The 13,049-nt window shown below is 41.2% G+C and overlaps 1 protein-coding gene across 5 annotated transcripts in view; it reads left to right on the top strand.

Annotated features, from left to right (window-relative positions):
• Positions 1 to 13,049, top strand: part of LOC106571102 (ryanodine receptor 3) — a 229,681-nt gene that overhangs the window by 35,780 nt on the left and 180,852 nt on the right. For all 5 annotated transcript variants that reach the window (XM_045695568.1, XM_045695569.1, XM_045695565.1 and 2 more), the window contains 4 exons: positions 8,355 to 8,429; positions 8,948 to 9,026; positions 10,143 to 10,255; positions 12,490 to 12,589. In XM_045695568.1, the coding sequence (XP_045551524.1) occupies positions 8,355 to 8,429; positions 8,948 to 9,026; positions 10,143 to 10,255; positions 12,490 to 12,589 (367 nt within the window). The remainder of the gene's footprint in view (positions 1 to 8,354; positions 8,430 to 8,947; positions 9,027 to 10,142; positions 10,256 to 12,489; positions 12,590 to 13,049) is intronic.

Genomic DNA, 13,049 nt, shown 5'->3' with positions numbered 1-13,049 from the left:
CATTTGGTTTCAGGTTTTGCGGCCGGAGTCCGCACCTTTGGGGGGAGGGGGGGTACTGTCACGCTCTGACCATAGAGAGCCCTTGGTTCTCTATGGTGTTGTAGGTCAGGGCGTGACTAGGGGGTGTTCTAGTCTTTTCATTTCTATGTTGGTGCTCTTGGTATGGTTCCCAATTAGAGGCAGCTGATATTCGTTGTCTCTAATTGGGGATCATACTTAAGTTCTCCATTGCTCCCACCTGGGTTGTGGGATATTGTTTTGTGTCTGTGCATGTAGCACCACTGAGGTCACGTTTTCGTTGTTGGTCATTCGTTTTTTGGTAGTTTCACTTTGAATAAAGATGTGGAACTCAAATCACGCTGCGCCTTGTTCCATCCTTGTTAACGACCGTGACATTGAGTCTTTCTGGGTAAGTCTCTAAGAGTGATTACAGCTGTGAGTCTTCTTGGGTAAGTCTCCAAGAGCTCTCCACACCTGGATTGTGCAATATTTACCCATTAATCTCTCATTAAGCTCTGTAAAGATGTTGGGGATCATGGCTAGACAGCAAGTTTCAAGTCTTGCCATAGCTTTTCAAGCAGATTTAAGTTCAAACTGTAACTTGGTCACTCGGACACATTGACTCTTCTTGGTAAATAAATCCAGTGTAGATTGGGGCGGCAGGTAGCCTAGTGGTTAAAGTGTTGGACTAGTAACCGAACGGTTGCAAGATCGGATCCCCGAGCTGACAAGTTAATATCTCTTGTTCTGCTCCAGAACAAGGCAGTTAAACCACTGTTCCTAGGCCGTCATTGAAAATAAGAATTTGTTCTTAACTGTCTTGCCTTGTTAAATAAATACAAAATAAATAAAGATTTGGCTGTGTGTTGTAGGTTATTGTCCTGCTGGAAGCTGAATTCCTCTCCCAGTGTCTGGTGGAAAGCAGACTGACCAGATCTTCCTCTAGGATTTTGCCTGTGCTTAGCTCCGTCCCATTCATCCTGACAATCCCCAGTCTTTTTCTGATGTCAAGCATAACCACCCATATCGTGATGCAGTGATTTACCATGCTTAAAAATAAGGAGGTAGTTAGTTACTCAGTGATGTGTTCGATTTGCCCCAAACATAAGGCTATGCATTCAGGCCAAAAAGTGTATTTATTTGCTGTGTTCTTTTGCAGTATTACTTTAATTCCTTGTTGCATACAAGATGCATGTTTAGGAATATTTGTATTTTGTACATTTGTATTCTTCTCTGTCATTTAGGTCGTTATTGTGGAGTAGCTACAATGTTGTTAATCCATTCTCAGTTTTCTCCCATCACAGCCATTAAACTCTGCAGCTGTTTTAAAATCACTAATGACCTCATGGTGAACTCCCTGAACAGTTTCCTTCCAGTCCTGCAGCTCAGTTCAGAAGGACGACTGTATCTTTGTTGTGTCTGGGTGGTTTAATACATCACCCACAGCGTCGTTATTAACTTGACCATGCTTAAAGATATATTCAATGTCTGATTTGTTGTTACCCATCTACCAATCACTGCCCTTCTTTGTGAGGCTTTCGAAAAGCTCCCTGGTCTTTGTAGTTGAATCTGTGCTTTAAATGCAATACTTCACTCAGGGACCTTACAGATGTTATATGTATGGGGGACAGAGGAAGGGTTAGTCATTCAAAAATCATGTCAACGCCTATTAATTCCTGAACTAATTTAGGCTTGCCTAAACAAATGGTCTGAACACTTATGCAACGACTACAGTGGGGCAAAAAAGTATTTAGTCAGCCACCAATTGTGCAAGTTCTCCCACTTAAAAAGATGAGAGAGGCCTGTAATTTTCATCATAGGTACACTTCAACTGTGACAGACAAAATGAGAAAAAAATTCCAGAAAATCACATTGTAGGATTTTTTATGAATTTATTTGCAAATTATGGTAGAAAATAAGTATTTGGTCCATAACAAAAGTTTATCTCAATACTTTGTTATATACCCTTTGTTGGCAATGACACAGGTCAAACGTTTTCTGTAAGTCTTCACAAGGTTTTCACACACTGTTGCTGGTATTTTGGCCCATTCCTCCATGCAGATCTCCTCTAGAGCAGTGATGTTTTGTGGCTGTCGCTGGGCAACACGGACTTTCAACTCCCTCCAAAGATTTTCTATGGGGTTGAGATCTGGAGACTGGCTAGGCCACTCCAGGACCTTGAAATGCTTCTTGCGAAGCCACTCCTTCGTTGCCCGGGCGGTGTGTTTGGGATCATTGTCATGCTGAAAGAACCAGCCACGTTTCATCTTCAATGCCCTTGCTGATGGAAGGAGGTTTTCACTCAATCTCACGATACATGGCCCCATTCATTCTTTCCTTTACACGGATCAGTCGTCCTGGTCCCTTTGCAGAAAAACAGCCCCAAAGCATGATGTTTCCACCCCCATTCTTCACAGTAGGTATGGTGTTCTTTGGATGCAACTCAGCATTCTTTGTCCTCCAAACACGACGAGTTGAGTTTTTACCAAAAAGTTCTATTTTGGTTTCATCTGACCATATGACATTCTCCCAATCCTCTTCTGGATCATCCAAATGCTCTCTAGCAAACTTCAGACGGGCCTGGACATGTACTGGCTTAAGCAGGGGGACACGTCTGGCACTGCAGGATTTGAGTCCCTGGCGGCGTAGTGTGTTACTGATGGTAGGCTTTGTTACTTTGGTCCCAGCTCTCTGCAGGTCATTCACTAGGTCCCCCCGTGTGGTTCTGGGATTTTTGCTCACCGTTCTTGTGATCATTTTGACCCCACAGGGTGAGATCTTGTATAATAATCTCGAGGGAGATTATCAGTGGTCTTGTATGTCTTCCATTTCCTAATAATTGCTCCCACAGTTGATTTCTTCAAACCAAGCTGCTTACCTATTGCAGATTCAGTCTTCCCAGCCTGGTGCAGGTCTACAATTTTGTTTCTGGTGTCCTTTGACAGCTCTTTGGTCTTGGCCATAGTTGAGTTTGGAGTGTGACTGTTTGAGGTTGTGGACAGGTGTCTTTTATACTGATAACAAGTTCAAACAGGTGCCATTAATACAGGTAACGAGTGGAGGACAGAGGAGCCTCTTAAAGAAGAAGTTACAGGTCTGTGAGAGCCATAAATCTTGCTTGTTTGTAGGTGACCAAATACTTATTTTCCACCATAATTTGCAAATAAATTCATTAAAAATCCTACAATGTGATTTTCAGGATTTTTTTCTTCTCATTTTGTCTGTCATTAGTTGACGTGTACCTATGATGAAAATTACAGGCCTCTCTCATCTTTTTAAGTGGGAGAACTTGCACAATTGGTGGCTGACTAAATACTTTTTTGCCCCACTGTATGTTTTAGTTATGACATTTTTATTTATCTTAACATTTTTATAAAATGTTTCTTCCACTTTGATGTTACAGAGTATTTTGTGTCGATTGTTGACAAAAATGACAAATAAATCCATTTTAATTCCACTTTGTAACACAATAATATGTGAAGATAGCCAAGGGGTATGAATAAGGCACTGTATATGGACACTGACAACCATATTTCAGCCAGTAGCAAATTAATCTGGCATGAACCTCCCTCTCTTCTCCTTGAAAAGTCATTACCAGACCAACTTCCTGTGGTCTGACTGGTCATTCTCTGTGAGATTATTAGATTAGAACCAGATATGAAGTGAACATTAAAAGTGAATTACTTACAGTAATCACAGACCAGCCATTATTGTGCAGCGCTGGCAGCCTGTGAGAAGCTTGGCAAGCAGCCAGCACTTCATTCTTGTAAAACCAAGCTGGCAGGAGAAAGCTCAGTGAGAGAAGAGAGACCACCTCCCTTCACACACACACACACACACACACACACACACACACTCTCTCACACACACACAATCCCCCTCCCACACACACCACCACCATACTCCCTGCAGAAGCTCAGACAGAATGATATTAGAGTGGGAGGGGCGTTGCCAGTTGCTGTGCCGCCCAGCCAAAGGTCACAGTTCACAGTGATGATGTGTCAGCATGGCAGGAGGCCTGAAATACTGCCCCTCTCTCCCCCCTCTCTCTCGCTCTCTCTCTGTCTCTGTGTCTCTGTCTCTCTCTCTCTCTGTCTCTCTCTCTTTCTCTCTCTCTTTCTCTGGGGGGCTGGAGGACTGGGGGTTTTGAGTCTAAAGGGCTGAGAGACTGAGGGGACTGGAGGACTGGGGGTTTGGAGTTTAATCAAACCTTCTCGTAGTGTTCTGCCATTTTTGCTTTCCCCGCTCCACTCAGGTCAGATCAGTGTAGATGAACGAAAGGAGTCTGTGAACTCCGGTGTTGTTTCTTTCCCTCTTTCCCTCCTCTCTTCTCGTTGAGGGGTTTAGGGGCTTCATGGATCGACTTTGGAATTCTCTTCCCAACCAGAGGAACTATAAACTGTAGAGATCCAAGCACAGATTGATCCTGTAGACTGTAGCGTACATCAAAATCAAATCAAATTTGATTTGTCACATGCGCCGAATACAACAGGTGTAGACCTTACAGTGAAATGCTTACTTACAAGCCCTTAACCAACAATGCTTTAAGAAGTTAAGAAAGAAATAAACTTAAGTGTTAAGTAAAAAATAGATAAGTAGAAAATAGAAAATAAAAGTAACAAATAATTAAATAGCAGCAGTAAAATAACAATAGCTAGGCTATATACATGGGGTATAGGTACAGAGTCAATGTGCGGGGGTCACTGGTTAGTCAAAGTAATTGAGGTAATATGTACATGTAGGTATATTTAAAGTGACTATGCATAGATAATAACAGAGAGTAGCAGCAGCGTAAAAGAGGTGTCTGGGTAGCCCTTTGATTAGCTGTTCAGGAGTCTTATGGCTTGGGGGTAGAAGCTTTTAAGAAGCCTTTTGGACCTAGACTTGGCGCCCCTTTACCGCTTGCCGTGCGGTAGCACAGAGAACAGTCTATGACTGGGGTGGCTGGAGTCTTTGACATTTTTTATGGCCTTCCTCTGACACCGACTGATATAGAGGTCCTGAATGGCAGGAAGCTTGGCCCCAGTCATGTACTTGGCCGTACGCACTACCCTCTGTAGTGCCTTGCGGTCGAAGGCCAAGCAGATGCCATACCAGCCAGTGATGCAACCAGTCAGGGTGTTCTCGATGGTGCAGCTGTAGAACCTTTTGAGGATCTGAGGACCCATGCCAAATCTTTTCAGTCTCCTGAGGGGGAATATGTTTTGTCGTGCCCTCTTCACGACTGTCTTGGTGTGTTTGGACCATGTTAGTTTGTTGGTGATGTGGACACCAAGGAACTTGAATCTCTCAACCTGTTCCACTACAGCCCCGTCGATATACTGTAGACAGTAGTGTATATAATGTAGACTGTAGTGTATATTCTGTAGACTGTTGTGTATATATTTTAGACTGTAGTGTATATTCTGTAGAATGTAGCGTATATAACGTAGACTGTAGTGTATATACTGTAGACTGTAGCGTATATAATGTAGACTGTAGTGTATATACTGTAGCTGTAGTATATATACTGTAGACTGTAGTATATAGACTGTAGACTGTAGTGTGTAGACTGTAGTGTATATACTGTAGACTGTAGTGTTTAGACTTTAGACTGTAGTGTATATAATGTAGACTGTAGTGTATATAATGTAGACTGTAGTATATAGACTGTAGACTGTAGTGTGTAGACTGTAGTGTATATAATGTAGACTGTAGTGTATAATGTAGACTGTAGTATAAAGACTGTAGACTGTAGTGTATAGACTGTAGACTGCAGTGTATATAGACTGTAGACTGTAGTGTATATACAGTAGACTGTAGTGTTTAGACTTTAGACTGTAGTATATATACTGTAGACTGTAGTATATAGACTGTAGACTGTAGTGTATATAGACTGTATTGTGTAGACTGTAGTGTATATACTGTAGACTGTAGTGTATATAGACTGTATTGTGTAGACTGTAGTGTATATACTGTAGACTGTAGTGTATATAGACTGTATTGTGTAGACTGTAGTGTATATACTGTAGACTGTAGTATATAGACTGTAGTGTGTAGACTGTAGACTGTAGTGTATAGACTGTAGACTGTAGTATATAGACTGTAGACTGTAGTATGTAGACTGTAGTATATAGACTATAGACTGTAGAGTATATAGACTATAGACTGTAGTGTATATAATGTAGACTGTAGTGTATATACTGTAGACTGTAGTGTATATACTGTAGACTGTAGTGTATATTCTGTAGGCTGTAGTATATAGACCTGTAGACTGTAGTTTATAGACTGTAGACTGTAGTGTATAGACTGTGGACTGTAGTGTGTAGACTGTAGACTGTAGTATGTAGACTGTAGACTGTAGTATGTAGACTGTAGACTGTAGTATGTAGACTGTAGTATATAGACCTGTAGACAGTAGTATATAGACTGTAGACTGTAGTGTATATAATGTAGACTGTAGTGTATATTCTGTAGGCTGTAGTATATAGACCTGTAGACTGTAGTATATCGACTGTAGTATATAGACTGTAGACTGTAGTGTATATTCTGTAGTATATAGACATGTAGACTGTAGTGTATAGACTGTAGACTGTAGTATATAGACTGTAGACTGTAGACCGTAGACTGTTGTATGTAGACTGTAGTATATAGACTGTAGGCTGTAGTGTATAGACTGTAGTGTGTATAATGTAGATTGTAGTGTATAATGTAGACTGTAGTGTATATTCTGTAGACTGTAGTGTATATACTGTAGACCGTAGTGTATATAATGTAGACTGTTTGTTGATTGGATTTATATAGTTCTTACACTCCCCTACGTGTTTATTTGGACAGTGAAGCTAAAACTTTTAATTTGTCTCTATACTGCAGCATTTTGAATTTGAGATAAAACAATTTATTTGAGGCGACAGTACTTAATGTCACCTTTTATTTTAGGGTATATTCATTCATACAGTATCTATTTCAAATCAAATCAAATCAAATGTATTTATATAGCCCTTCTTACATCAGCTGATATCTCAAAGTGCTGTACAGAAACCCAGCCTAAAACATTACCTAATGAAATCACTTTATGTATCTAGTGCCCCCATTTGAAATTGTCATAAGTTTTTAGGCAAATTCACTTATAGAGTGTTCAATTTAGTCAAAAGTTTTGTATTTGCACGCAATGACTACATACAGCTTGTGCCTCTACACATTTGTTGGATGCATTTGCTGTTTGTTTTGGTTGTGTTTCAGAATATTTTGTGCCCAATAGAAATGAATGGTAAATAATGTATTGTGTCATTTTGGAGTGACTTTTATTGTAAATGAGAATATAATATGCTTCTAAACACTTCTACATTAATGTGGATGCTATCATGATGATGGATTATCATGAATGAATCGTGAATAACCCTGAGTAAGAAAGTTACAGAAGCATAAATATCATACCCCCCCCCCCCAAAAAAAAATACACTACAACCTTCTAACGAGGGGACTAGAAACATAAAGTGCCTTCATTTCCAAAACGGTGACATTTTGTAATGTATAAATATATATATATATTTAAATAAATAAAACATTTAATCTCAAATACAAAATGCTGGAGTATTGAGCCAAATTAAAAGTTTTAGCTTCACTGTCCAAAAAACACATTGGAGAGTGTGTCTAGGGGGAACTCACGTTATCCACCACTAATGTGTAGCAACGTCTATCTTATCTTATGTTTTCTTTCTTTATCCAAATACTGATTTGGAACTCCTTTAAAGGGAAATATAGATAGCAACACTGTAGACAGGTTGTGGGTTATTGGGTTAAAGTGTGCTAATGTTATGTCACCCTGTTCTTTTCTTCATGCGTCTAGAGGTTGTTAAGGAGGGTGAGTAATATTACGTTTGTTTTAAATCTGTCTTCAATTAAGAAAATATAGATTTTCTTAATTTCTCTTACGGGGTTCACAACATTTCCTTGTCCACGGTACTGCAACAAAATGTTTCTCGTTCGTCAACTGAACCTGTCCAACACACATAGTAGTGCAGCACGACCTGGGTGGGATGAGTCCGTTTGGTTTCTTTTTCTTCCTGTCTGTCCGTCTGTTTGTTCCTGGAGGTACTAGCCAAGGATGTCCGTTATCTATCCTCAATATTTTAAAGTGACGTCCTTCCCTTGTTTTCTCTCCTTCATCTGTACTGATTAGAAACAACTAGAGAGATGAAAGCACAATTTCAATCTTCCTCGTAGGGTTTGACCATTTTGCTTTCCTGTCTGCTCAGATCCGTGTAGATGAAGGAAAGGAGACAAGGGGAGGATTCTACATGACACTATTGAGATGCACCCATCAGAATCTAACCTGCTGTGTATGTTGCCTCTCCTCCTCTCCTCCCTCCTAGGCGGCCCAGGGGGGTGGACACCGGACCCTGCTCTATGGTCACGCCATCCTCCTACGCCACTCCTTCAGTGGAATGGTGAGAATGGGGGAAATCTGCCACCCTGTCCCTCATAACCACAGTGGTTGTGTTCCAAATGGAACCTTTTTTCCCTTTATACTGCGGTACCCCATAGGGCTCTGATAAAAAGCAGTGTACTTTATAGGGAATAAGGGTGCCCGTTTGGGACGCACATAGTATCACCTACACAAACATTATACTGCAGTTGCTCCAATGGCCAAAGTAGCTCCAATGAGTGGGTAGCCAGATCTGTGAAAGATTTCCCAGTACGAGAGCTGTATTACTAGTGGATATCCCTCCTACGTGTTGAATGAAAAGGTCACCAGTCCCTCACTGTTACTGTATTACCTAAAACATTATACTGCAGTTGCTCCAAAGATAACAGTGCCGATGGCTTGAGTTTTAAACTGTACATTAAACTGTATATTCTGTATGTGTAAATGCTACAAACAAATCATGAAACACAGACATATATTTTATCAATCGTTTTCCTTTTCTATCTTCTTGCTATTTCATATTGTGTGGCTTCTCAACAGTACCTGACCTGCTTGAAGACGTCAAGATCGTTGACAGACAAACTGTCATTTGACGTGGGATTACAAGAACATTCAATAGGTAACACTTCCTGTTGCACACAGCCTTGCTCCCTGTGACTACATTTAGTGGTAGAGCTGTAAAAGGAAGAGAGTGCCATTTGGGGGCGCAGATTACGTCTGCTGTGGAGACAGCCTTGTATTGGTAACTAGGCGACATTTAGGGTTTTCCCTAGCCACCGTGCTTCTACACCTGGTTTCTGTACAGCACTTTGTGACATCGGCTGATGTAAGAACTACAAAACTACAAAATGAAGCAGAGCCATTTATCAAACCGGATGTGATATTTTAACTGACTATACTAGACATGCAGACTGGCTTCCATATTAATAGCTGACCTTCCTATGTGTATGTGTTGTAGCCCCCGGAATAGAGGCACTATATCAACCTGAAGACGTTACCACCAGGCAAAATGGCTGCCTTGAGGCTGTCCAATGCCCTGCTTTGAAACTGCTTTGATATTTGAAGACTTCAAAATGAACTGATTAACAATCACACAGCGCATAATGAACTGATTAACAATCACACAGCACATAATGAACTGATTAACAATCACACAGCGCATAATGAACTGATTAACAATCACACAGCGCATAATGAACTGATTAACAATCACACAGCGCATAATGAACTGATTAACAATCACACAGCACATAATGAACTGATTAACAATCACACAGCGCATAATGAACTGATTAACAATCATGATGACACACTAGCACTGCTTGTGTAAATCCATGCTTTGGTACTTGGACTATGGACCACAAATTAAATGCAAGAAATTGACATGCCAGCCAGTCAAACATTTGCATATTTATGTCAATTTCAGATGTATGATCTGTATCTTTCTGTTTTTGGTATGCTCATGTACATTGTATGAAGTTATGATTCATTTACAGTATATTACCAGAGTCTTATTGTAATCTCAGAACAAGGAACCAAAATCTGGAGTGTTAACAGTCTCGCCAGCTGCTATGGTAACAGTCTGGCCAGTTACTATGGTAACAGTCTGGTCAGTTACTATGTTAACAGTCTGGTCAGCTACTATGATAAAAGTCTGGTCAGTTACTATGGTAACAGTCTGTCACAAGAGACTATGGCAGTCTCATCCAAGTCCTGTTGTCTTCTATCTCTCCAGGTGAGGCATGCTGGTGGACCATCCACCCTGCGTCCAAGCAAAGGTCAGAGGGAGAGAAGGTCCGTATCGGAGACGACCTAATCCTGGTCAGCGTGTCCACAGAGAGGTACCTGGTGAGTATCAATTAGACAATCAATCAATCAATCTTAATCTCACTCTTGTTAGCCAGGTCCCAGATCTGTTTAGGTTGTCATGTTATTTATAACCTGGTCCCAGATCTGTTTGGGTTGTCTTGTTATTTATAACCTGGTCCCAGATCTGTTTGGGTTGTCATGTTATTTATAACCTGGTCCCAGATCTGTTTGGGTTGTCATGTTATTTATAACCTGGTCCCAGATCTGTTTGGGTTGTCTTGTTATTTATAACCTGGTCCCATATCTGCTTGGGTTGTCTTGTTATTCCTAACCTGGTCCCAGATCTGTTTGGGTTGTCTTGCCAGAGCAGGCTAGGAGGCTTGGAAAGGGAAAGAAACCCAAACGGATCTGGGACCAGGTTAGGAATAACAAGACAACCCAAACAGATCTGGGACCAGGTTAGGAATAACAAGACAACCCAAGCAGATATGGGACCAGGTTAGGAATAACATGACAACCCAAACAGATCTGGGACCAGGTTAGGAATAACAAGACAACCCAAACAGATCTGGGACCTGGTTAGAATCACTCAACACTGTTATCCCCATCACATCATCCTCCACTTGAAATAGTCCTGTTAAAACTTTTTTAGTTTTTAGATACTGCTCCCCTCAGCCCAGACCAACCTCGACAGTGACAAGGCAATCCCGGGGAGTACTTGAAGTGGCTATTCAGGAAGATCTGTAATGAAATTACTAGAGAACCATCCTTGTTTTCAGTTTCATTTTTATGGAAACCATTATCTGGCTGATGAGCTGACACATAATGGACTCTATGCTCTGCAGAATAATGCTTCTGAACTTAATTCATTTACTTAGAGAGGAAGGGAGAGGAGAGAGAGGGAGAGACGTGCAAAACATGAAGCAGAGATAGCAGTAGGTACTGGGGTGTGCTATATGCCTTTGGGGAGGCAAACATAGCTCTACTCAGCCTGAGTTTCAACTCCATCAGAGGGAAACATAGCTCCACTCAGCCTGAGTTTCAACTCCACCAAAGGGAATCATTGCCTGATTCATCCTCCTACTGAAAACATTAGATTGTAGCGCAACTATGACTTATCACAGAGGGGTAATTTCCTGAGTGACAAAGAATTATTGGTTTTCTGAAATCCTCTATAAAAAATATACAGAAATAAATGATCATAGAATTTGTCCATACGCACAAAAAAATTGTTCTTTCTTTCTTGTGCACAAATTTGTTTACATCCCTTTCCCTTGTGCTAGGGGTAATAAAAGGCCACTCTAAAATGTGCAGTTTTGTCACACACCACAATGCCACAGATGTCTCAAGTTTAATTTCTCTACCATAAGCCGTCTCCAAACGTAATTTTAGAGAATTTGGCAGTACGCCCAACAGACTTCACAACCGCAGACCACATGTAACCACGCCAGCCCAGGACCTCCAGATCCGGCTTCTTCACCTGTAGGATCGTCTGAGACCAGCCACCTGGACAGCTGGTGAAACTGAGCAGTATTTCTGTCTGTGGCTGGGCCTGACTCCCAAGTGGGTGGGCCTGGCTCCCAAGTGGGTGGGCCTGGCTCCCAAGTGGGTGGGCCTATGCCCTCCTAGGCCATGGTTGTAACTCCTGCCCAGTCATGTGAAATCTATAGATGAATGTATTTCAATTGACTGATTTCCTTATATAAACTGTAACTCTGTAAAAACCGTTGAAATTGTTCCAGGTTGCATTTATATTTATGTTCAGTATACATCATTGATATAACCCAACCCAGTATACTCTGTTTTGTCTCATTTAATTCTGAACATCTTTGAACATTGTTGTCCGAGTCCCGGCCCCTGGCTGTGTCGAGCTGTGCGTTATGGATTAAACTGGTGTTGGTAGTCTCATTGTGATCAGTGGGCCATGGGATCCCATTGAGCTGCACAATCTCCCCAGCAAAGACCAGCCTGGCTTGAGATCTTATTCTGGAATGGTAGTTGATGCAGGTCCTTATAGAGGGTTTATGGTCTTAGTGGCTATAACGCACTGTGGATACAGAAGGTATATATCGACCAGTACAGATATGCTGTAGAGGCATATCCAAAAAGCTGGCAGGGTTGAGACAAAGTTGTTAAATGCCAACTAGCTTTAAATCTCTCCTTTACCAGCCCCTCATATCCCAGTCTCTGTCTCTCTCTCGCTCACACACATGTGCACACACACACACCCACACCACTGGTCCTTAACCTACGCTGTTTGTCTTCTCTTCCAGCACCTGTCCATCTCTAACGGTAGTTTCCAGGTGGATGCCTCCTTTATGCAGACTCTGTGGAACGTCCAGCCTACCCGGTCAGGAAGCAACGTGGCTGTAGGCAAGTACACCACAACTCAGTAATATCATTACAATTTCAGGTTAATACTTCATTATGAACTAGGACATATTCAGTTGTTGGAGGAATGTTATATATTTGACGCTTCTTTGTGTCATGCTCCCCTGGGTAACCTGTGTTTGTAAGACACTTAATAAACAATAAAATCAAATCAGAGTTTATTCATCACATGCACAGGATACAGCAGGTCAAATCACATTTTATTGGTCACATACACATGGTTAGCAGATATTAATGTGAGTGTAGCGAAATGCTTGTGCTTCTAGTTCCGACCGTGCAGTAATATCTAACGAGTAATCTAACAATTTCACAACAACTACATTATAAACACAAGTGTAAAGGAATGAATAAGAATATGTACATATAAATATATGGATGAGCGATGGCTTTGCGGCATAGGCAAGATGCAGTAGATGGTATAGAGTACAGTATATACATATGA

The sequence above is a fragment of the Salmo salar genome, chromosome ssa15 (assembly GCF_905237065.1).
Source record: "Salmo salar chromosome ssa15, Ssal_v3.1, whole genome shotgun sequence".
In the NCBI taxonomy this organism is placed as follows: Eukaryota; Metazoa; Chordata; class Actinopteri; order Salmoniformes; family Salmonidae; genus Salmo; species Salmo salar.
Note: the sequence above shows the minus strand (reverse complement) of the source record. Positions and strands in the feature narration are given on the sequence as shown.